The sequence below is a fragment of the Podarcis erhardii genome (assembly GCF_964252035.2).
Source record: "Podarcis erhardii genome assembly, chromosome: 4".
NCBI lineage: Eukaryota > Metazoa > Chordata > Lepidosauria > Squamata > Lacertidae > Podarcis > Podarcis erhardii.
In genome coordinates this window covers 61,364,108-61,390,219 of record NC_138508.1, presented here as the reverse complement: position 1 = coordinate 61,390,219, position 26,112 = coordinate 61,364,108, and the positions used below count along the sequence as shown (strand labels likewise).

Sequence of the window (26,112 nt, the reverse complement as noted above, 5' to 3'; positions counted from 1 at the left end):
CTTTGTTTAAAAGCATTTCTTTTTAATGTTATAATAATCTGGCCACTGGCTCTGATTCATACAGAACCATTACAAAATTCAGGGACAACTGAATCCATCTGGGTTTTTACCTTGACCTGGATTGCACCAGGTCATGATAAAAAAAATCCCCCACTCAGCTAGCTGCCAGCATGCAAAGGACATCACAGGTGCATGCCAGGGGCTCAGTGGACCAAATCGAAAGTACAGCTGCCATTCAGAATAGCCTAGCCACAATGATCCACATACTGGCAACCTCAACCACAGTAATGCACTCTATGTGGTGCTATCTTTATGCTTTGTTATTGTAGTCATCTTCAAAAGACACATATTCACATAAGCAATCCACTTGCATGAACAACTCAACATACAAAGATTTTTGTGTTATCACAGCTCCTCAATTTAACAATTTTGCCTTGTCTCAGTTTGACATGGGAAGCCCACCCTGTCTTGGTTCAGTGCAGGGATTTGGTTTTTTTAGGAGATGAACACAAATCCTTAAAAACTGCAATTAGTTCTTTGGAGTTTAAAATATGCCCCTCGGTCTTCTCTTGGTAGTTTTAGAAAAGTAATTACAGCCACCAACAAACTGCCAGCTAACACATGAGTTCCTGTCATTGCATGTATTGAAAATAATTTAGTAGCAGGAAGTCCCCCTGGGGGCAACAAGACTTGATGCTGTGACTATGCTCTCAGAGGGAATTGTACAGAAAAAAGCATGGCTGACCTCATGATATGCCATCAAGTACAATCATTCCCAACAGCCATTTCTACAATCAAGCAATATGCATAGCTGCATGTATAGGCAGGTGGGGAAAGTGCCTATTTTGGGATGCAAATGGAGCTCAATGGAAAGGGCATCTCTGGAATTTGATGCGAATGGAGAGAGGCAGCCTTTATAAGTGAATCTACATGACCTGATAGAAACCAGCAATTTGCAGATTTCACAGCAGACAACAGTTCTCACATTGGTCAGGATGGGGAGGATCAGGTGAGCTCACATTACGCCCCCCCCCCCCCCCGAGCGGACTACTCACTTTTGTGAGCAATATAAGGCAAGATCTTATAGTGCTTAATATCATTAGGCAACTAATACAAGGAGTATTTTTTAAATTACTTTTTGAAAACAAAAACACAAGAAACAGTACCAAAACAAGTGGGACTATGAAAAGAGTGACTGTGGAAACCCACCCAGATGGTGGAGTACAAATATTATTATTATTATTATTATTATTATTATTATTATTATTATTATTATTATCCTCCCCTGTCCCAAGCCCATCTCACATTTTTTAAATGTGAGTAAAAGCAGTAAAAATGTCTTTGCTGCTGATCATTTCCACCACAATATCAAACACTCTTGTTCTTCTTCAAACAAACAAAAGACCTGCAAGCGGTTGGATGTGAAAATCTCTAGAAGCAGATCACCACCTGGTTTGCATGAATGGCTTGCAGGGGGCCACCAAGATGCTCTTTGTCTACTGCTATAGAGAAAACCTGAAGCAAAAAGCCTCTCTACTAGAAATTTTTAGATAGTGTTTGTAACTGGGGAGTTGCATCCATACCATTTGAAAAGACAGCCAAGAAGAAACAGTGCAGTATGTATCCTACCTCCCCCTTGGAAAACTTGCCCGGCTTGTGCTGTGCTGGGAGCATAAAGAGGCAGGAGCAGTTCAAGCATTAAAAGGATGCCACTGACTCAGTCATGTTCTGACCCGCAAAGACCTCAAAGGCAAGTCCGCAAGAGGGACTGTGAAAAGACTTTTAAAGAAAACACAATGAACATTTCATCTATTTGTTAATACGACTGTCATAACTCAGGAAAGAATATTTACCAGAGACAGAATATTTACAAGCTCTGGTTGCCATTTCATGAGGCTTATCTTTCATAAAGATTTTGGCACTTCCAACAGAAGCTCTATACACTTTCACTGATTGAAAGCTTGAATTTAAAAGCTGTTCTTCTGGTATTAAAGAAAAGCAAGTTAACCAGTTGCTGTTTAGATGAGAACAAATGGATTGAGCGCTGATATCAGTAATGAAATATGCAGTGACAATGCAATTTACTTTGTTTTGAAATGAAGCCTGCTTAAAGATTGGCCATTAATAACTGCTGCTAAAAAACCCCGAAAGAAAACAAACAACCAGTCACATATTCTGGCAATTAATATTAATTTATCATAAAAAGTGCACTTACAACTAACACTATCATATACAAGATTAATGCCATGATTCTCTGCACATTTAGCAAAGTTCTGCTGGAATCAAGTGGGCTTACATCCAGGAAAATATGTCTAAGAATGAGGTGTTTAAAGAACACATTGCCAAACAGTATAGGAATAAACATAAAGAATGTTACAACTTTAATACATCAACTCTGGGACAATTTGTTAGCTACACATATTTTGAAAGTATGTTGCATAAAGGTTTCTGCTAGAGAAAGATACAAACACCCTCTAAAGTTTCAGTGGTACCTCAGGTTTCAGACGCTTCAGGTTACAGACTCCACTAACCCAGAAATAGTACCTTGGGTTAAGAACTTTGCTTCAGGATGAGAACAGACCTCCAGAATGAATTAAGTTCTTAACCCAAGGTACCACTGTATTATGTTTGCATCTTTGCACCCAATTATTCTAAATATTTAGAGTTCCATTTATATCATTAAGGTATTCCAAGTCAATATATAAGTAAAAGGATTAACTGTTATATCAATTCCAGTAGACCAATATTTTGTCTATGTTCATATTTCAGAGTAAAATGTTCATAAAATTGCAGGAAGTAAATAATTTGTTCAAATTCAAATATTTGAATTTTATAAGAAATGTCTTATCTTGATAACTGGCAAGAGAGGAAGTTCCAAGAGTGATTAGATCAGGAAAAAATATTGCTGGCTTCTTGAGAGGAGAAAAATATATAATTATTTGTATTTGCTTTTAAATGTTGTGCCTCTTTGTACTGAATTTTATTGGTCTGTGACATTAATAAACTATTTGCTTTCTTGCTAATAAGAGTGACAGGTCCCAACTAGAGGTTATGATAAACATGTTTCTACTTATGAAGATGGCAGCCATGTGTCTAATTCCCTCCTCCTACGCTGTAACACCTAGTACGGGTTACTCACATCCTGACTTTACAATCTTCTCAATTTCCTGAACATATCAATAGTTGCAGTCAGGCTTGCTTGATAAGTCCCTATGAACTCAATGGAGGTAACTTCTATTTAAAATGTAAACAGGATGATGCAGGTAATGTTAAAACATTGACATTTTACTATAGTACACAGATACGTATGAAGGAATGGACATCAGAAAAAGCAGCGACACATTGTGTGAAACAATAAATCTAATTCTTAACTGGCTTATAGACTGAAGAGTGAATCCTAGTAGTAGTAGTAGTAGTAGTAGTAGTAACCAACCCATCTAATGGCATTTAATTGTAAACCTAAAGTTTGGTCCTCATTTTTTCTAATTTGTTTTCTATAGGATATTTAAAAACTGACAGCTTCTGTACCATAATCCAGAAGCAGAACGGTACAACGACTGTGTTTTTATTAGCATCTGTGTATTTGAAACATGGCAGGGTCCCTGTTAAAGGTAAAGGGACCCCTGACCATTAGGTCCAGTCATGACCGACTCTGGGGTTGCGGCACTCATTTTGCTTTATTGGCCGAGGGAGCCGGCGTACAGCTTCCGGGTCATGTGGCCAGCATGACTAAGGTGCTTCTGGCAAACCAGAGCAGCGCACGGAAACGCTGTTTACCTTCCCGCCAGCACGGTACCTATTTATCTACTTTCACTTTGACGTGCTTTCGAACTGCTAGGTTGGCAGGAGCAGGGACCGAGCAATGGGAGCTCACCCCGTCGCGGGGATTCGAACTGCCGACATTCCGATAGGCAAGTCCTAGGCTTTGTGGTTTAACCCACAGCGCCACCCGCGTCCCTGTTACTACCATATAAAATAACATTTCTAATAATCAGCTTCCTTTCAAAGTTCTAAAAATTACATTGCTTTCAAAAAAACAACAACACTAAACCAGTAGCAAATCAAAGTATCAATCTATTTTAATTTTTAATTTTTTAAAATTTACATTCTGTCCTTTGTAGACACCAGGGCATGTTTATTCCAAAATCAATTGGAATAAAACTCCATCTGTTTCGTTATCAAAGAATATTAAAAGCATGTAATATTTTATTAGATTTTCAACCTTAAGTCACATACTGTACTCATTTTGTAGCAGTATAAGGTAAAGGTAAAGGACTCCTGTATGGTTAAGTCCAGTCAAGGGTGACTCTGGGGTTGCGGCGCTCATCTAACTTTCAGGCTGAGGAAGACAGTGTTTGTCCACAGACGGCTTTCCGGGTCATGTGGCCAGCATGACTAAAGCACTTCTGGTGCAATGGAACACCATGATGGAAACCAGAGCACACAGAAATGCCGTTTACCTTCCTGCCACAGCAATCCCTATTTATTTACTTGCACTGGTGCGCTTTCAAACTGCTAGGTTGGCAGAAGCTGGGACAGAGCAATGGGAGCTCACCCCATCACAGGGATTCGAACCGCCAACCTTCCGATCAGCAAGCCCAAGAGACTCAGGGTAGAAATAATATGTTCTAAACTGAATAGCTAAATACAAACTGAAATATAGGAGTAATAAGAATATTCCTTTTATATTAACTCAGACAGGTTTAACAGCACAAGTTTTATCTAATCCAAATACCACTATTCAGAACAGTAAATTGGGAAATCTAAATTCCCTTTAATCATGGCAAGGGATAGGTTTGTATATGTGATATGAATGATTTATTATCTCTTCTATAATAATGTTTAGAAAAGTTTGTTAATCCTAGCGAATATATGATGGAGTATCAAAAAGAAGAGAATGACAGTGTTGAAATAGGGTATATATATTCATTTTAATTAAATTAATCTTTCGCTACAGTGAACAATTTAAATAACTCCATTTGTCGAGAACTAGAGTTATGATATTACTAGATTATAAGAGTTATGGAGAAGGTAAACAATATATTCAAAGCAGTGGGACCCAAAAAACAGAACAGTGAGCTAACTTTGGGTCTTTCTATAATCTGGAGTTATGGGACAGCTGGAAGATATATTCAACAAGTACTACACCTATGCCAGCAATGTTTGTACTATCAGCATGGGATTTCCTGGACAAGATGGCAGTAGAATTTTTTTTTTTCTCTGGACCTTCCTACTCCAGAGAAAGGGAAGGCACAAAGATCATGGGAACCTTTGGCACCAACCTTTGGCAATAAACAACATAACTCTCTGTTTGGTGGCTTTTGATAGGATAAGGTGAACCAGCAGCAGGCTGCCTACCAGTACATTCTTCTCCAGCAAAACTCAAATGACTACAGCATCTATCAAACCCATAAGCATAACTGAACCACATCAATGAATACTCATCTAAGACTTAATTGGGATGCTGGGAGGAATATTTCCTTCTCAACATTTTCTGCGTGGGCCACACTTCCTCTAACTCAGGCATAGGCAAACTTGGCCCTCCAGATGTTTTGGGACCACAACTCCCATCATCCCTGACCATGGGTCCTGTTAGCTAGGGATGATGGGAGTTGTAGTCCCAAAACATCTGGAGGGCTGAGTTTGCCTATGCCTGCTCTAATTTGAGGATATCTCCCAACCCATGTTAAACAAATACGAGTCCCACCGCTACAATATATAATAGAGCAAAACAGTTGTGCCTTTATTGTTTCGTTAAATGGGAATTAAGCTACATAAATGAATATATATTTTCAATCGTTATGCAGATCACTTTGCAAAAACATACATAAACCATACAATTGTGTACCTTGTTTTTGCTTGAGGGAAAGCCAGAAAATGCTGTCCTTATTGGAATGGTGGGATACAGATGCATGGGGATTATGCATGACATGCTCCTGATCTAATAAAAAGAAGGGAAAGAAAAAGAAAATTCTGTTATGCTTCAATGTCACATTCAAGGAAAGGAATTCACTGGAGGTTGAAATGTGATCAAAGGCTGTTCTAATGTAAGAACTGATGAATGCTCTTCAAAGTATACTTTGAAATAGGAGATGACAGTTTTTTAAGGTCTCTCTGCATTTTAATCGTTCTCCTATGCATGCCAAAAATGACTATAGCTGCTCATGGAATCCTATTAAAATTATTTGGAATAATATACCCCCTAAAACCAAAGTTTTGGAAAAGGGATGTGCAAAAATGTTTGTTCTTTAAAAATATATAGCAAAGAAGGACTCTCCTTCCTCGGAGGTTTTAAAGCAGAAAGTTGAGATTTGTGCATTGCACAGAGTTGGATGAGATGACACTCAGAGTCTCTTCCAACTCTCCAATTCTATGAAATTATATTCCAAACTGAAATTTTAACTAAATTCATAAAGGCCTATTTGCAGCACCTCAACATGTTACTTCTTGCTGTATAGAAGTTTCTGGGGACAAGTGATTTAATCCATCCCAGATAGATCAAATTTAATTATGACTGTACTACATGGTGAGACGACCAACAAAATAAAAATAAAGCTCAGTCTCACACAATACATAGCTATGGAAAAATATGATACCAGAAAGAAACAATTGGTGTTGCAGCAGTGAGAAAATCATCAGTATTAATTTGATCTGATAATCAGCAAACATAAAGTTATACAAACTCTGATGAATTACCACTGGGCAATCCAAACTCCAATCTGCCAGCCTGGAGGCAGTTAGGATACAGTGCAACCAGCCAAAATGCAAAACCAACTCACTGCTGGCTAAATGCCATTTGCCCAGTTGCAGGCAGCCCAGCAAGAGGAACCCGCCCAGAGTGGCTGGGTAGTGTATAAATAAAATTATTATTATTAAGTCAGACTCACCATTGATTAACAGTGTAATGGCCCCCAAAAAGGCCAAATCTTGAGAGCAGGATTGAGAGAAACACAATCCCCAATACCTGCCATGCTACTATGGATTACAGATTATGGGGAAGAGAGACATTTCACCCTACTGTAGACACTGCAGCTGTTAGATAAGTGAGTTGGGACTTCTTCTCTTTAAAGTTCAAGGTAGAGAAGAACTGAGATGCCATAATGCTTGCCTTCAAACTGAGAGCAGTCACTCACTGATGAAATTTATATTCCAAGCCAAGGAATAATGAATTTATATTATAAGCCAAGCAACATCACCTATTTTCATACAGAATATATAGAATCATAGAATCATAGAAACATAGAATTGGAAGGGACGCTGATGATCATCTAGTCAAAGCATGGGCAAACATAGCACTCCAGATGTTTTGGGACTACAACTCCCATCATCCTTGACCATTGGTCCTGTTAGCTAGGGGTGATGGGCGTTGTAGTCCCGAAACATCTGGAGGGCCGAGTTTGCCTATGCCTGATCTAGTCCAACCCCCTACAATGCAGGAGGAATATGCAGCTGTCCCATATGGGGATCAAACCTGCAACCTTGGTGTTATTAGCACCATGCTAATAAATATGTGGTTTTCATTAGAATGGCCATGACGTGGAGGGAAATATATGGTAACAGGCCAAGCTGACTAGCTTTTGAGGGAGCGAATGGCAAATAACAGGAGAACTATGTCTACCTTATATTTAACAGCCTGTATGGTAGCCATAGGTGACCAGGAATTCCATGAAGGTAAGTGAATAGGATGGTGGAGAAGGGATGGCTCATTGTGTTCTTTTTCCAGCAGCCGGCTCAGGGATGGCCCACATATAAGGCCAGGTGAGGCAACTGCCTCAGACAGCAGGATCCACAGGGGTAGCAGATTCCAATGTAGATCTTCGCTCATCCCTTATTCCCTGGCAAGGAGGGAAGGCACCCTTTGCTGGTTCACCTCAGGTGCCAAAATGTATTGGGCAGTCCTGAGCCTGCTTGGTATCTGTGCTAACCACATGGTTACCATGGAAATGCACTGGGCTAGAATGGAAGGATGGCTCCGTCCCTCTCCCCACTCCCGAGCCCCACCAGTCTGCTTGATCAACAGCAACTTAATAATGAGCTGGAAGCCTGCACTTTCAGGTTTCTCATTCCCAGTGGCCAGAATGGTAACGCAGCCTACTAGCCTCTTAATAGATTAGTTAAAAATTCAGGATAGCAACTTTGGAGGCTTATTTACAAGGCTGAATTATGCAAAGAACCAACTCGCCCTTCCCTCCTAACATCCCATAGTTACAAAGATTTATAACTTGTACACAAATTTGCTTTGCATGATTTAACGCGACAATTTAACTGTCATACCATCCATTAATTCATCTCAACCTCTTTTTCCGAAAACTTACAATAGTGGTCTTTACTACAACTCTTATCTCAAACTTGGGAATGTGAAGGTGATCACAGCAGCAACAGATAGGTACCTAATTAGTTGAGTTGACATTTACAGTGATTGCCAAAAAGACTATAATGGAAAACCAATTTCAGCAACATTGTACCGGGTATGGTGAATGACACATGTGAAAAAAATTACAGTGAGAGTGGAAAAATAGGCTGTCAAGAATCAAATGATGTTACATCTGCACTGTCAAACTGTCTAGCAGATTGTTATACAGAGCAACACTGGTAAGAGTTGAATATATGCTTTCTCCAACTCTACTGGAAATGAGACTCTAAATGACCTAACTCACATTACAATATTAGTCCACGTGCACCTGGCTTACACTGTACAAAGACAAAGAAGCAGTCTTGCTCTCTTAAATTACAAAAGCAGCAGATTGCTCTTAAACAAACAGTGTGTTTCGGAATGTGTTGTCCCAGATAATCGATTAATGAGATTATAAGAAATTACTTCTTCTGGGTATTTGTTCATGTATTTGACAGTTTGCTAGTGCCTGGAAATATTTATTCTCTGCCAAACTTAGTTTTTGTAATATAATTTTGATAAATTGTATTTGTACAATTATTGAATATTTTGGGTGGAGTTCACCTAAGAAGCCTTATCAGCAAATGTCCTGTAGAAGGACTCCCACTACTACAACAAGACTTTCCCTCTCCGTTTGCTGCCAAAACTGGCTCAAAGGGGTGGTCAGAAAAAACCCCCAGAACAGTACACAGGGGAAGGAGAGGGATCGTTCTGTCTGACAAACTGAAAAGATTCTACAGATAACACTGAATTCCAACCTATATCTTGCCTACCTGCAGAATCCTATGTACGTTTTACTCTGAACTAATTACGGTTGTGTTCACTCACAGGTAAGTGTACAAAAAATTGCTGCCTAAAACAAGGACCATGCTATTTTATAACAGTGTGCTGGCATATATTGAGTAAATAAATATAATGCAATGGTTAAAAACAGAGCTATAGTTATGCTCAAAATAAATGTTTTAGTTAACGTTTTCAACAAATGTGATGTTTATTTGCTCTTAATTATGTATATTGAATTAAATGGTCTTTGAAGGTTCTAATACCAACTACCCAGAGGGAAAAACTGCAACAAAAAGAAGTTTAGACTAGACTGCTACAAATCCAGCATTTAGTTCTGCTGAATACTTCACAGAAATTAAAAGAGTTCCCAGAGAAGCATAAGAGCAGTCAGAAAATATTTCCACACCAATTTAAGCAAAATGGCTATTTCACCAAGAAAATGGGGTGACCAAGCTACACTGCATACAATTATGTTTTGTAAATAGTTTTAGCTTTAGGAATGCAAAGGATGAGGCAGCTGCTATACTGTGGCAGTGAACAACCCCAAATATTGCTACAGAGATCTGCTTTAAGCTTAAGATGCTTACACAAGTAGATAAAGTCAGATCCCAAAGATGGAGCAATTACTCTCCTAAACTGATTAGTAATTGCAGAGACATTAATCTTTTAGTTCAGCACTTATTAGCATAAATGCCAGTTGCACATTTAATGTATTTTCCCCCTGTGAGGAGATACCAATATGTAAATCCCGATTTATGCAGATAAACATGTTTAAATATTACTGTATGAATGAATTTACAAGTCCAGAATTTTATTTGCCCAGAACAATGATAGAGCTATTTGGTAAGTGTTGCAGAGGAAAAATCTAGGTCTTGGTGCCTTTAGCAATTGGAGGTCAAATGTTGATGTGGATTGATATGTTGGGGAATTCCAACAACCAAACCATGCAGTCTTATGAACCTAATGTAGATAGTACAAAAATATAAACAACAATGAATAGTCTATTTGCAAAATAATGTTCCCTGAACCCTGAAGCCAAAGATTCAAGTAGTTACTTGTGAATCATTATGTAAACCTAAATGCATTTAGCTTCTTGATCTGTTTAGGAGAAAGGCCATGCATAGTTCAGTGGTTAGAGTATTTGCTTTGCATGCGGAAGGTACCAGATTCAATCCCTGCCATAAACAAGCCGGGCTGGGAGAAACCCCTGTCTGAAAACCTGGAACTGTTGCCAGTCAGTGTAGACAATACTGAGGAAGATGGACTAATGGTCCTTCTCTGTATAAGATGTGTCCTAGGTTCCTATTTGCTTCCTCTTCTTACTGTGCCTTTCTCTCCCAAGTTTGCTTGGTGTCTGCCACAATAGTATTCATCTGTGCACATGATTTCTGCAGGGATTATATTGAAGGTCGCTTCTTATATCATTTCTGTGGAAACTGTTTTAAGAAAGCACATTACAAATAGCAGCCCAATACAATGATACTTCTAAATACGCCATTTGGCACAGTGTTTAGACTCGGTTTGCTTCTTATAATAGTTCTGTTGCTGTGCAAGTCAGAAGAGATACTGACTTGAATGATAAATCAGGACAAAACATGCTGTTTTCTAAATGGTGCGGAATGAAATGGTGTAATAGTAACACATCTCTTCTTTCCAAAAATGTGGTCATCAATATGCGTGCAGCATAAAACTGTTGATAGCCATTTCCTAACCATGTCCATTACACTTCTCCGGTTCAGATTTTAAAAATATCCTGGGTCAACTAAAAGGCTGATTCAAGTCCCAAATGCCTGGGGTTCATGCAATTTCTCATGGCAGAGCAATTCTAGTGTTCCAATGGGGAACATCAACCATTAGTGCTTGCTTTTCAGTGCAGAATTGTGTTAATCCCATGTACAGACAGGTGTACAATTCCTTTGTATTGTGCGATGCAGCTCCAAATACTTTGGTGAACTGTTTCTTCTTCAGTGCTTGCGTACCAAATCATGGAATAGCACTAATGAGTGAACTCATTTCACTCACATGTCTTTGAATCCAACACAATATTAGCTGGTCTCGATAAGTGATGTTCAGAAGGAAGGAATTTCTTGAAGGAGGAGGCAGCCTGGCAGTCTGTCAGTTTGTTTTAATGCTCTTTTTTCATCTTGCTCCCCAGAGCCCCAAACGTATTCCAGGCTTTACCCAGGCACACTAAATAGAGTCTTAAACACACACACAACTACGATATAGAAAGGGTCACGTAAGCTTGGAGCCAATTTAGAGCGGGTGGAAGAAGTAGAGATTAAATATTTCAGATTTACTGAATAATTTTTAGGAGAGTCTCTGTTCACTTCAGTTGCATTTCAGAGCCATATGAAAGGTGTATTTTTAAAGCTACTTGGCAACATTCCTGTAGCTCAAGAAGTGTCTTCCTCACTGTCCCATCAGAGAAAGCAGACTTTTACCAAGTCAGATCACTGGCCCATCTGACAGTGACTCTCCAGGGTTATAGACAAGGTTCTTTTCTCAATCCCACTTGCAGAATTCAGGGATTGAATATGGGTCCTTCTGCATGAAAAGCAGTTGCTCTACCACTGAAATAGAACCACAGAATTTTATCCAAAAAATAACTAATGCCATATAGGTAGCAACCAATTTGTGCCCGGGTTATGTTCTGGATCCCTGTGCACATTGGCAGGGCCTGTATAAGTCCATCCTACCCTGTTCCACCCCATCCCCGCCCCACTCTTCCCCCTTTTGTGACATTTTGTGACATCTTTGGGTCACTTCCAGGTTTGGCATGATGAGAGCAGTCGTGGACATACACATCGGTTGCAGCTAAAAAGGTCCCTGCTTGTATGATAAGGAATAATCCCTTGACCAGTATTTCCCAATCTTGGGTCTCCAGCTGTTTTTGGACTACAATTCCCATCATCCCTGACCACTGGTCTTGCTAGCTAGGGATGATGGGAGTTGTAGTCCAAAAACAGCTGGAGAACCAACGTTGGAAAACACTGCCCTAGGCTCATCTTAAGAGCATTAAGTCCCACGCATTGTTTGAGGTGAGGGAAGTACTGTCTAACCTCACCCTGGTTTTAGACTTGCCTAGGGCTGTCTTTGTCTTCTTTTGGGAGCCAGGTGAAAACCTGTTTATTTGTCTAGGGGTTTTTTTTAAAAAAAAAACCTGTCTATGGATGCTTTGCAGTGGAATTTTATTTGTTCTGAAGCTGTGCTTTATTGCTGCCATGGTACCAGGTATCTGTAGAAACAGCTGAACATACAATAGTAGTTTCAAGCATTTGATCCAGCATGCTGACAGACTAAATGATGAAGAAAGGGGAAAGTGGTCCATCGCCAAAAGCAATCCAAGTTACAGAAGGAGGACTGACTTGAAACTGTTTTAGGGAGCCCTGGTCTACTACCCGACCTGCTCTGGCCTGTTAGCAAAAGATGCACCCTTGCTGGTAAGCTGCTTTCCTTGTAGTTTCCTACTTTGGCTAGGGCTGGGGGGTGGTGAACAGGGTAAACCCTTCTTGAAGTCCTTCAGGTTGCCAACTAAAAAGCAGATGTGAGATCCAGCAGTGATATCCCCACCCCACCCTGGAGAACTTAGTTCACCAACTGTAAATACAGATAAATCCTTCTGTGCCCAAGAAGAAAACACACTTCTTTGCCTGTGGGCTGGCAAAGATTTCCACTCAAACTTAAAGTATGTGCTGAATGCCCAACCCCCTATTGTTTAGGCAAAGCAACATGTTTGGGTACTGAATTCAACTGAACAATAAGGACTTAAGCATTCAACATATATTACATAATGATAAAAGGAATCTACTGTACCTGTTAAAAAGACATCCAACACTATGTCTTCAAATGTAGGATTCCTGAAGCTTATGATGATAGAAGAATGGTGACCAAGGCAAGAACTCACACAAGATGGTTCCAATGGCTGAGGAATCAGACCAACCCCAGACAATAAAAATACCCATTCCTCAAGCTGTGGTAAGAATAACAATATTCACATTTTAATCAGAAACCACTTCTTTGTTCTTTTTTTTTCATTTTCCTGTAAATGTTAAACTTCAGGTAAAAATATGATGGCCCCAGTCAGTGGGGTTTTTATATACATAAGGAATTCCAATGCAAACTCAGAGCTCAATGCAAGGAAGACCATTCACTTGCAGCACTAGATAGATAGCAAGCCAATTCTAGCACAATTTATTTGGCTTCCTTCTCTAAAAAAGTTTCATACATTCCACCTGTTACCCTTAATTGGTAATAAGCTAATTAAGCATTAGAGGAAAGCTGTTTCAGCCACTTCACTGCTTACATTTTTTGAAGTGAATTTGAGATGATGCATTATTCGTAGCAGCATATTAAATAGAAGAAGCTGAAAAGAATGTAATCAAAGAATACTTGACACTCTAATAATAGATCCTGCTCGTCTCTTAACACTGCTCAGTATTATTAGTCTCACTCCATTACATACAGATATTGCTGGTTTACCGGGAAAACTAGGTGCTATAAGTATATTAGTATCTTGACTAACTGTTCTACTCATCCTGGCATTTCAGTTGTGCTGTTCCAACAAAGTTAATTTCAGTGCTCAAAAACAAGAACAAAGTGATTGCAGTCAGAGTTCAAATTCGTATTGCAGAGTGTTCGCACAGCTGCAAACCAGAAGCAAACGAAGCAGATAATAACCCATAGTGGTTTCTCTCAATTCAGCAATGAGGCACAATCAGAAACAGTTAAGCCTTGTCCTATAAGTCCTGTCATTAGCTGATTTTATATTAGTCAGTTACTCAGCTATGAGACAGCTTAAAGTGTCAGTTCAGAAGCATTTAATCAGTGAAATCAAGGGAAGAAAATCAATGCCAATTTTTAAGGTTAAAGTTTTGCCAGGCTTCCTATATATACAGTGAAAAGGACCCTTGAAAGCCTTTCTCAAATAATCTTGGCACTGGAATGGTAGAAACGTAATGCTGATGTATATTCAATCTGCTACCATCATGCAATAGTTTAATACCTTTCTCTTATGAAGTTCAGTCGATAATTCAAAAGTTTCAGATGATTTAAGGATGAAAAGAGCAAAGTGAGTCACAAAGGTTAGAGCAAAACACTGAAAAGGTTGAGAGGGCTGGACACAGCAAGTGAAAGGATGAGATATTGATTAAAGGTTTGGCTGAGATAAAACTTGAAGATTTGCCACTATTTGACAGGAGAGGCATGTTGACAAAAATTGAGTGTCAGTCCTCAATTTGAACCTGAAAGGTTTCAGTGACTTATTTGCTTATTTTATGGCTTTGGTATTTGATAAATAACAAGACTTTTTAATTTATTGATCAAAGTTCTGTGAGCTATCATGGTTTCAGACAGAATAATAGCACTTCATCTTCTTGAACTGTCCTTGTATATACACCATATATACCAGAACTGCTAGCACTTAGTTTTTCTTGCTGTTTTTCTTCCAAATGCATGTTAAAGGAGAAAAAAGAATCCAAACAGTATACTTTGTCAAGCAAACTAAACTTATCTGCTTAGATTTTCAGATGAATGGGGTTTTTAAAGTGAAATCAGTGGAATTAAAATATACCAATAGCAATAGTGCAATCCTATAGCTGTCTACTGTGAAGTAAGTCCCATTGTGTTTTGCAAGACTTGTTTCCAGGTAACTGTGTCTTTCCAAGGCTAAAGTATAAGGACTCTGATGTGAATCCAGCAATTTGGCTTAATTTGGTTATGGATTAGTCTGTAAATCACTTCAAACTTTCAGAAAAAATATTGGTTTTGCTACATTATAAGGAGTCATACATTTTAGTTAGTATTCAGCTGAAGTGCTAATCCCATTAGGTTAGAGAATCAAATAACCCAACAAGGAAATAATATGCATTTCAGAAATCAAACATTTTACTCAAGCACAAATAATATGCAAACATTACAGCATGTGTCATAATATTAGCTCATTTATTTTGTCTCTGACTTCAGCTTTTAGTAAGGTAGAGTTGGTGAAGGAGATGAATCTTGTTAACTTAGTTATTTCCCTTTCAAAATTCAACACAGTAAAGAGGCAGGAAATGCTAATATTTTGAAGAAACCTTTAAGTAAAATTAGATCTAGTGTTTTCAAGCACTTCTTTGTAATAAATAGGACATTAGCATATGAGACTTGTATTTTTTAAAAGTCATTAACAGGTTTTTCAAAAGTACAGTGGCATTTGTAATTGTATACATTTTAGATTACTTTCCTGAATGTTAACTAAGCGATAACTGTTAGTAACCTCAGTCAAATCTCAAGTACCTAATTGAAAATCAAGAATATGTGCATTTTCAAATGGACTACCCATGAAGGATCCAATATCAACGTTCCAATAACCTCTGAGCAGGATTTTAAAATCACAAGGCCCTGAGCTTTATCAGGCCCAATAGCACTTTTCTTCAGCCTCTGCAACCCCATGTTGTTTCTATAGGCTAGTCATTCAGGAAAAATGGCAGGATAGAAGCTTTGGCAAGTGAAATACTGTACACTAGCCTAACTTTTACTGCCGCTGGACCATATCATAATATTTTACAATGCTAGATAATATTTAATTCATCAAATCTAATTGAGCATCCATACCTGTGGGCACATGAAAGTGATTTTTGCTGTGTGGTTGGCCCTTCCTAGGGCAGAAGGAAAAAACTGAACTGGTACTTCAGTGGTGGAATGAGGAGCTACAACCAACTGCACAAACATTGGGAGGGAGGGAGAGGAGAGAGAGGGGGGGGGAGGAAATGAAAAATAAAAATCAATTTTATTTTGGAGCCAGTTCTTTTATTGTGCCTTGTATCAACACTGTTGATGTTTACGTAATTAATGTGTTCCACTGTATGCCTTCTTCACTCTCAGCATGCAGGATCTGCTAAGACTGATAAAGTGTACTGCAGTAAACAGTGCTTAGCGGCAGTTGCAGCACATGTATTCCCCAGAAACGAAGAAGATTGTGTTACTAGCCACAAAGAAAGAAGTGGAGGCTGTTTTTAAAGTATGGATGAAAGAAAGAGAGCTTCAGTTTTTCAGGTCGTATACTGCCACTATATCTTCTTTTTTCACATTACAGAGATGCTTAGAAGTCTTACATTGCTGCACAATTAAAAAGCCAGATACCATTTTTAAAAGGCAATGTGCAGTATATATTTACAGTATGTACAGTTGTCTCTGTTTTCCATCTACAGTTATGCACATTTATATGGGCTCAAAGAAACTACCATGCTGTGATGTGCTTACTCCAAATTAAAAGAGTTGGATTCACAATTCCATAGGGATCGGCAAAGTGGCCAACTATATGGTGATAAGATAAAATTGTTTGACGCTTCTAAGCAAGGAACTAACATCTAAATCCAAGAATAAAATTACTTGGTACACGTGCAGCCTAGTGCCAGACATCCAGAAGCATATCTGCCTGAAACATACATATTGTTGCTGCAACTTCTAATTGGTTTTTCTAGCACACCATCCAAACATAACCTTCAACTTTGCTAATATAAAGGCTGCCATGTTTTTCTTTTTGTCTGATTTCTCCTTAACCAGGAAACTATGTTTCACTTAAGGCATGAGTCAGATCTAAATAGCAGTTAGGGATACAAGATAAACACGGTCATTGTTGTGTTGTTTTTTGTTTGTTTTTGCATTTTAATACAAAAATATCCAATTAATGTTTCCCAAACCATTTTTTTACATGGGATATAAAGCAAATGCATGATCTCATTTTTATGTTAATAATAAATATAATATTCATGCATGTTAAGAATATTAAGATCCCGATGACAAATATCAATAATATAAGCATCCACAGAAGTGTTGCTAAACTAACCATACAGTTTAAATGTGAAACTTGTCTGTGTGGCACAACACAATGTGTAACATGCAACACCTTTGTTGTATTCACAGTGCTCACTTACAAAATCATACAAATGCAACTAAGCATAATAAGATGAGACTGCACTGTGGTACTGTCAAAGCGCAGAAGGGAATATCTGTATGCTTGGTTCAGGGTTCAAGTTCACAAGCCGTTATTCAGAACTGTGCATGCATTGAACATGAAATATAAATTTTGCTGAGAATCACATAAAACATATGCAAGACAGTTAGACCCTGGGCCCCCTCCGGGTAAGCCGAGATTAAAGCTTTTATAGAAGTCAGTCCTTATCCCAAAAGCTGGTCCACTTTCAAGAAGCTTCTTTGCTATTAGGCTGATTACAATGAAATTTGCTCTATTGGTCAGGACTTGGTGATATCTATCTGGCATCCCTCAGGCTGCTGCTAAAGGCATGGCTTCCTACGCTGACTCCCTCCCCAGCAGCTTGATTCCTGTGATGAGTTTCTTTCTTATTTATTTAGTTAGTTAGTTTATTTAGGCAACTTATATCAAACCCTTCACTCAAGGGTTTCCAGGTGGGCTTCAGTCCAAAGAGAGAAAATACAAAACTACACAAAATGCAAGCTGGCATATACAATTAAATCACAGTTAGTGTTCCTTGATTATACTTGGGCATCACCCAGCAAAACTAGATTTTTATAATAAAGAGATATGTCTATTAGAAGCCCTGCCTCAGTCTAGCTCCAGAAATACCATGCTACAGTTAACTATACACAGGCAACTATGTTTAGCATTCTGTGGAGCAGAAAATTCATCTTTAAAAAGTTGTTCTTCTATGCAATATTAAGAGCTTTTAAAGAAAATAATCAAGTGTTAAGCTCAAAAGGTGAGAAATCAGTACTTGATAAAAAAAATCATTTCTAAAATAATTCATATACTATAGCACAAATACACACAAAAAACTCTAAGAGATGCTAAAGGTATGGATGTCCCACAATTTCAATTAGAATCTGAGATCCTGTGCACTTTGAAGGTTCTCTTGAAGCAAAAAGGTGGCAGCTGGCTGATTACTAAAAATGCTCAAAGCCACCATATTTTAAGAAAGAGGCAGAAGTGGAAGTGTTTGAAATTCACATGCCCAGTGCTGAAGACTAATGCATTTGGGATTGAACACTTTCATGAAGTAAATTTAGGTAATTTATTTTTAATGTGCCTTTACAGATAATGTGCCATGAATAGTGGTGGCATTTAAGCATCTGGTAATGAATTAGAAAAGCTGAAAGCAGGAAGGGTATATTAAACTGCCTGGACAGTTTGTATGCAGGCTACAGGAGTCAAAATTCATTATCATTAAGTTTAATCAATTTCTCTGCTAATGATCTGACTGTAATATGTATGAACCCGTTAGAGCTCTTCCAAAAATCTATCTGCAGCAAGCTAATAATATAATGAATCAAGATCATAGTGCTATGCATGCAAATACTGATTTGTGAAATTGTAAGTAACAGAACACTTCCAGCTTTTACTTATTTTATAATGAAGTGTTTAATATATTTTACATTAAACAAACTGAATGAGAAAATGTCCGCTCCAGCATATTTATTCAGTTTGATGAAACAGAACAGTAAAATATTCAGTACATAGAAAGGTCATTTTATTGAATTCAGAAAAATCTGAATTTTGACTTAATATTACGCTACATTACAACAAAACAGAAATTTGTTATCATAAGCCAAGAAAAAGCAAACAACTTAATAGACAAGATTAATTTATTTTGCTTTAGAACATGAATGTCTATCTTAAATGCCACAAAGGCATTTTATAGGTTTATCTGATAGAGGCACATGTTTCGCTTGTTCTACCTTTCAGAAACTTGTAACAATTTACAAAAGACCTTGCATTTTAAGAACCAACACAACATGAATACATAAACAACACATAGAAAAGATGCTTCTCAGTGACTCAGCTTCAATAAAACATTAATGGAAAGGACACAACATTCTAAAATCACAGTACTGTTTCTATCTTTGGAGGCAGAAAATGTTGCTGGCAATGTTCTGTCTGACAATCAACAGAACTACTAATGTCCAAATAATGTCTGACAGTTAATGAGACTCTCAGGTCCATGGTTCAAATTTCCCCGTCTGGAGCCTGATGTGTGTCGAATCTACAGGACAGACTATTTCTAGAAGGGACTCAGCTGCCCATCTCAACATCCTATGGCTTGGAAATGCCAAGGTTGTGGATTCAATCCCTGTACAGGCCAGCTGCATATTCCTGCATTGCAGGGAGTCGGAGTAGATTATCTCTGGGGTCCCTTCCAACTCTACAGTTCTATGATTCTGTGACCTAACAGTCTAGATCACATAGTTTAAAAGTTCCTGAACACCTGAACCTGCCTTATATAGAATCTGACAAGCTGCTCCATCTAATCCAGCATTGTTTACCATGTCTGGCAGCAACATACCAAGTCGAGAAGGTTTCTGAAGCACTCTGACCAAAGAACTTTTGCTAACAGTAATCATGTCTTTTATAACAGGCAAATCATGTCTTTTATCACTGAGCCAAGATTTTCATCCAGTTGGGAAAGGAATTGCATCCCAGAAGCAGCATTTCTACCACAAGGAAACAAGCTATAGGGAGTAGCACAGAGTGGATGAGATTACTTATATTGCTGCACTACAGCCTCTTGCAAATCTCCTCTTTGCCATCTAGAGCCTCCATCTGCCATGCAGACCATAGAAGGAGACAAATGTTACCTTGAAATTCAAAGGTGTCCTGAAACTTTGAGTGGAATTAGACATTGCAAAAGGCGATGAGCTGCTACTAAAAGGACATCCCGTAACCAGTTACCCATCTATCTCCAAATGTCTAGTGAAATTTATTGTTTCAATATAAGACCTCAAGATGTAGGACGGTATATAATTTCAATAAATAAAATAAATAAATAAATTTGTGTGATAACAACAGAGAGATTTGTGGCACTTAAAGCTAAGCGATTTATTGCGGTATAAATTTGTTGACTAGAACTGACTGCAGTAAATGTAAAATCAGCTGCATCTGATGGAATGGGCTCTAGTCCAAGTTACGCCACAATCAGTTTTGTTAGTCTTCATAGTACCGCTAGGCTCTATGTTGATTCTAATGCAGAAAAATGAACACAGCAAGCCTGCTGTGGGTGGCAATGGCTGCCACCATCAGGAATGGGGCAACTCAAAGAATGTCTTCAGGGTGGAATCTACACACATGTTAAAAATGTTGTGGGAAATTTTTTTTTTAATCGTTTTAAAAAATGCATTGCATTGGCTATAGCTCACAGCCACCATCTAGTGTCACAATTGTATATTGCAATTTACAACACATTCAAAATGTTTTATTTGCAGCCATATATGCGAGTCCCAGGTGACATAGTAAGTTTCGCCAGATATTTTCAGCAGATGTAGATGCTGAGATACAATTGGCAGCCATTTTGCATAATATCCAGTTGCTCTTAAGGCAATAGATTGGATCCAGAGTGTCCCTTCCACAAACAGAAGGACTCCTCCTGCTTACAAAGGAAACAGACCCAGTGGAGGAAGAAGGTGACTGCCACTGAGATGTCCTTCCTCCTGCAGCCCCCTGTGCCACCTCTCACACTATTCTGCTGATTTTCCCAAGCCCAGATTGCACAGCTTTTCATGGGACAAAGGGAGCTGCAAGGGTTAGAATTGGCAAAAAAAGTACTTCCGGGTTGGCGCCATCGCCGAATGGCGGACTCCCTCCGAGCTCCGGAGGGAGCCTGCTCAGCAGGGGTTGGGTCCCACAGCGCCGGCAACGCGGGGACCCTCAAAAACCATGGGCGCTGAAACCCATGGACATGGTGACTCGGTGGGCACCGTTTGCGCCCCCCCGACCCCCGAAGGAGCCTTTTTAAAGGCTCCGGAGCGGGGGACAGGGGGTGGTGTGGTGCTATGAGTCCTACGCTTCCCCTGCCAAGTGAAGCCGCATGCCATTTGACGGAGAGCGCTGACTTCTTCTATTGAAAATTTGGACTAAAGAGAATAGCCCGTGAGTAATTGGGAAATCGGATTTAAAAGGGAAAATTTTTTAAATTTGGAACGAGCGGGGGAGGTGCAAAAAGGAAGTCCGTCTCCCCCCTGTTGTAGAGGATTTAAAGCAAGGATTTGACAATTAAGATCGAGAGAAGGGTCTACTTTTCACTGATAAAGTTATTAATTTCACGATGGAAAATTACAAGACTGTGCTGGAGGAGAAAAGTGGAATGTGTGAGCTAAAATGTAACCCCCCCCCCCCGGGAACCGGGAGCGATCCGTGAGAGCGCCTGGTGAGGAGATATAGAGGCTTTGACAGCTGTCAAAGTAGCTGTCAAAGTTGAAGAATAAAAAGAGAACTTTGTTACGATGACTTTGCCGGTTATATTTGTTACAATTTGGATATAAATTGTTGAAAACAAGGGATAACAAGTTATTTTGACTCTTGGGTGTGATTTGGAAGGAAACTGAGTTACCATAATCCCTCTAGAGGCGGCTTTAGGACACTACAAGAATTGCTGCAAGTGGAAAAATACGCATGGAATTGAACAGGACTTTTTATCTCCTGGGAAAACTGCAGAAATGAAACATTATTTTGTCTACAGAGGTCTCTACACTAAAGGAGACAATAGATCTATCTATTGAAGAATGGAAGGGACTTGACGCAAGTTTTTGTTCCTGAACAAATAAAGCCTCTGTAGAGGAACTAGAAGCTTTTGGAATTAGAACGTTTTTGCAGTGGAACAGGAAAAGAAACCAGAGGAAAGTGAGGAAAGAGAACAACAAGAACTGGACAAAGCTGGAAGTGGGAACATTTGGGACATCCAGAATTAAAAGGTCTAAGAAATAAAATTTGAGTTTTACTCTTAAATATAGAGATCTGGATGGAAAAAAAATGGACCTTCTTGAGATAGAGTCCTTCCAAGATTGGGTGTTCGAAACTAAAGACTACCAAAAAGATGGCAATGACTATTAAAAAGACGGCAAAATGGAGCTGAGAGAGATTTGGACATAGATGTGGGGTCTCCAGGCCGACAGCAGACATTGATGGACATTGGGGATCATAACCGGGAAAGCGGGGAGGGAAATTTGGAATCCAAAGGGTGTAAAATTATACTTTGTTCTTTATTTTTTATTTCATTCTGTTCTGCATATTAAAGAGGGGAACTCGTGGAAGGGAACAGGGGTCGATTTTAGGGGGGGGAAATATTTTTAACATTGGGTCAATGATAATAAGCTCAAAATTTGGGGTAAGAACTTGCTGAACTAATTTAATGGAATTGGAATATAAGAGGGGGTGAGGTGGGGAAGTCCTGGAAAGATGTTAATGAAAATAAGGCCTAAGTAAATGTTCTTTTTTTTCTGTTATATTTGGAAATTTCAATAAATATTATTTTTTTTTAAAAAAAAAAAGAATTGGCAAAAAAAGTGCCTCCCCTGCTTCCTCCAACCACAGTATCTTGCTGTTGCGCATCCTGAGAGTGGAGGTGAAGCGTTTCTGCTCATGGGAATTCTGGATCCAAACCTATGCTTTGAACATCCTCTGTTCCCCTTTTGCCTCTTTAACAGTTTTATTGTCACCTTTGAAAAATGAAAAGAAACAGACTCCCATTTTCTCCTTTAAGCACTTAACATTTCCCAATCATATGATATCAAACTGAGAAAATAAGACCAAGTATCAATTTATTGTATTCAGTATATCCAATCTAAAGTATATTAAACACCTCATTATAAAATAAGCAAAAGCTGGCTGCTCTCTGTTACTAATCATTTCACAAACCAGCATTTGTGCAAGTAGCCAAACTCTATAATCTTGATTCATTATATTATTTACTGTAGAAAGATTCTGCAAGAGCTCTAACAGGTTCATCCATATTATGGTCAGATCATTAACCCAGAGATGGATTGGAGTTAATGATAATGAATTTTGACTTCTATAGATCACAAACTGTTGAGGACGTTTAGCAATTGTTTCCCTCCATTCAGCTTATCCAATTCATTATCAGATGTTTATATGTCATCATTATTCATAAGGATGTTGTAAAAACAAACATGCAAAAATAATCTATATTTAGTGTGAAAGGTTTTAAACCCACTTGTTTCTAAAAGCTGTTGGATTTTTATCTTTTAAGCAGGTTGGGTCCTATTGCTATGGCAACAAGAGTCCTAAAATAGTGTTCAATTCATGACAGAAAAATGGATAAGATCTTCAGTGACAAAATCTATTCAACTGTCATAATTAGTGTTTTCATTCTCCAGGAATGCCACTATGCTCTTCCTGGTAGTGGCCATCTTTCAATGGAGTCACCCTTAAATATAACCCTGAACACTTTTAAAAAGGAATATTCTTAATTTTCCAAAAGTAAAAACAATTCTGTGTTAGAGGGCAACACCTGGATTCTATCCATTATGAAGTTTGGCTTAATCTTTCCTTAAATGGCTGGCAATCCCTTGTCTCCAAGATTAAAGTTTCTTCATTTCTAGCATCTTTGGGGTTCATCCTTCTCTGTACTCTGATACTTTATTATTAAGATGGTTGTGCAGTTCTGCTCTTTGAGATTCATGTTACATCCTCTCTTTTCACATCTCTCTTGGGGATCTTAGTTCCCAATATCAATGCTCCACTAAGGTATATTTGTTTCTTTCCAGCATCTATGTTGTTCTTGGGGCTCTGTCTTGACTTTTAAAAATAACTAGCTACTGCATGCTTTCTCAACATCAGATTATTAAGTTCTGTCTAGAGACTACTCCTTGTTGCTCAAAAAGCTTCAGAATACAATCTGAATATACAAATCAAACCAAATCTTAATTACGGTCATAGACCAGTACAGTCATTTAAAATCTGAAAAACGGTTTGAAAAACTAAAAAGAATTAAAAGTCTATAAAAATATAAAGGGAACAAGGAAAGTCTAAAATAAGGGTTAGGAACATTAGACGGGAATGGCAGAGCATAAGAGGATAGCATATATAAGACTATAGCTATCAGTCTACAGAGCACTCTGATATGAGCGCTCATTAAATCTAGTTTGTGACACAGGTCATCGTCCAATGAATTTTAAGCACTGCTGTGCAGAATCTGCCAACATTGTATGTTGTAGCAGGGTTGGTATCTGAAAGTAGCAAGAAGGTAAAGAATTGTCCTGTGCACCCTTATGCAGTAATGGTTAGATGAAGCTAGTATAGATGTCTCTGTAATACAGGCACTGTAGAAGCACATGCTCTGTTGTTTCTATTTGTCCAGAGTTTTCTTGCCTTTAACATATAAAGCCACCACACCACATGTTTTCCATAATTGTTACATTCCTGTATGGTACTCTCTCATATGATAATAAAATAATTTTGTTCTTCAACTTACAGGGATTTCGGGGTCTATCTCCATAATAAAATGGGCTGTATTGCTATTCATATAGTTCAGCTCCAGAATTTCATATGTAGGATTAACCAGATGGATATTTTGACGGACCCATCTGCAACAAGCATAAAAAATCATGTTATTACATCATTATTAAGTACTGGGATTGATTCAGGTTCTACTGAATATTCCGATAAGATTATTCTTGTGTATTTAGAAAGTAATGTAATGATCAATGCAGAACAAAACTTTTTACTATTACTAGCAGCTGCCCTCTTGGATCTTAAGTAAATATTTCCTATACCTGCTATCTAAAATCTTTTAATTGTCAGCCTAGATCAACAGGGGCCTTAAACAAACTAAACATTCACTCTAGCATTGAATCCCCACTTCTAGAGCTATAGCTGTACCAATATTTAAATACCTGTAATAGGCACTGAATGGAATTCATAAATCAATTTTAACATTTTGAACAATGTGAAGTATCACATTATCAGTGATCACTGTTCCTCTATTATTAAATTGACACCTAACAGATTTATAATCAATGTAGCTCTCTTTTCCAGACTAATAGTAATATATTGTGGCCGGACACATAGATTATACCTTTGATCCAGTTTTCACCATAGGGTGAGTTAAGAGTATTTCATTTATTGGTGTGACGGCCTGTTCTAGATGGGGTGGCATTCTCCCTAAAGAAGTAGGCACATAGCTTGGGGGTATTCCTTAACCCACTGTCATTAGAGGCCAAGGAAGCCTCAATGACAAGGAGTGCCTTTTTCCAGCTACGGCTATTCTTGGACCAATATAGTGTGGTATCAGTAACTTTTGTTCTGGTGACCTTGCATTTGAATTACTGCAGTGTATTAATGTAGGACTACCTTTGAAAATGGTCTGGCAGTTGCAGTTAGTGCAGAATGCAGCTGCCAGGGTATCAACAGGGCTAGCAAGATGTTAGAATGCAACATTGCTCCTTAAATCACAGAACTAGCTGTCAGTAAGCTACTGGGCCCAATTCAAGATGTTGGTAATGGTCTAAAAAAAAAAAAAAGGTAAAGGACCCCTGACAGTTAAGTCCAGTTGCAGATGACTCTGGGGTTGCAGCGCTCATCTCGCTTTACAGGCTGAGGGAGCCGGCGTTTGTCCGCAGTCAGTTTTTCCGGGTCATGTGGTCAGCATGACTAAGCTGCTTCTGGCGAACCAGAGCAGTGCACAGAAACACCAATTACCTTCCCGCCGGAGCGGTACCTATTTATCTACTTGCACTTTTTGGCATGCTTTCAAACTGCTAGGTTGGCAGGAGCTGGGACCGAGCAATGGGAGCTCACCCCATCACAGCGATTCGAACCGCCAACCTTCTGATCGGCAAGCCAAGAGGCTCAGTGGTTTACAAAACCCTAAATGGCTCAGGGCCCAAGTAGCTAAAGAAGTGCCTCCTCTAAGCCAACCGACTCAATGTATGGATCGGGTTATTATAGACTGCTACTTTGTGAATATTTTAGCTTTGTATTTTTTTTATCACGAATGTAATTTTGTCCTTTATCCTGGGTTGTACATTGCCCTGGACTCTGTTCAAGGAAGGGAGATAAATACAATAAATATAAATAAATAAAACTATGTTCAATTATAGAACTGTTAAAACAGAAATATAACAAGAAAAGATCACAAATTGCCATATAACACAGTCCATAAAAGCTATAGAGTCTACCCTCAGTAAAA

At 38.6% G+C, this 26,112-nt stretch overlaps 1 protein-coding gene across 2 annotated transcripts in view; it reads right to left on the bottom strand.

Moving 5' to 3' along the window:
• CFAP47 (cilia and flagella associated protein 47) overlaps positions 1-26,112 on the bottom strand; it is a 193,289-nt gene that overhangs the window by 37,460 nt on the left and 129,717 nt on the right. For both annotated transcript variants that reach the window (XM_081858847.1, XM_081858846.1), the window contains exons 54-57: positions 24,397-24,508; positions 15,770-15,874; positions 12,992-13,148; positions 5,849-5,941 (exon numbers count right to left, since the gene is read on the bottom strand). In XM_081858847.1, the coding sequence (XP_081714973.1) occupies positions 5,849-5,941; positions 12,992-13,148; positions 15,770-15,874; positions 24,397-24,508 (467 nt within the window). The remainder of the gene's footprint in view (positions 1-5,848; positions 5,942-12,991; positions 13,149-15,769; positions 15,875-24,396; positions 24,509-26,112) is intronic.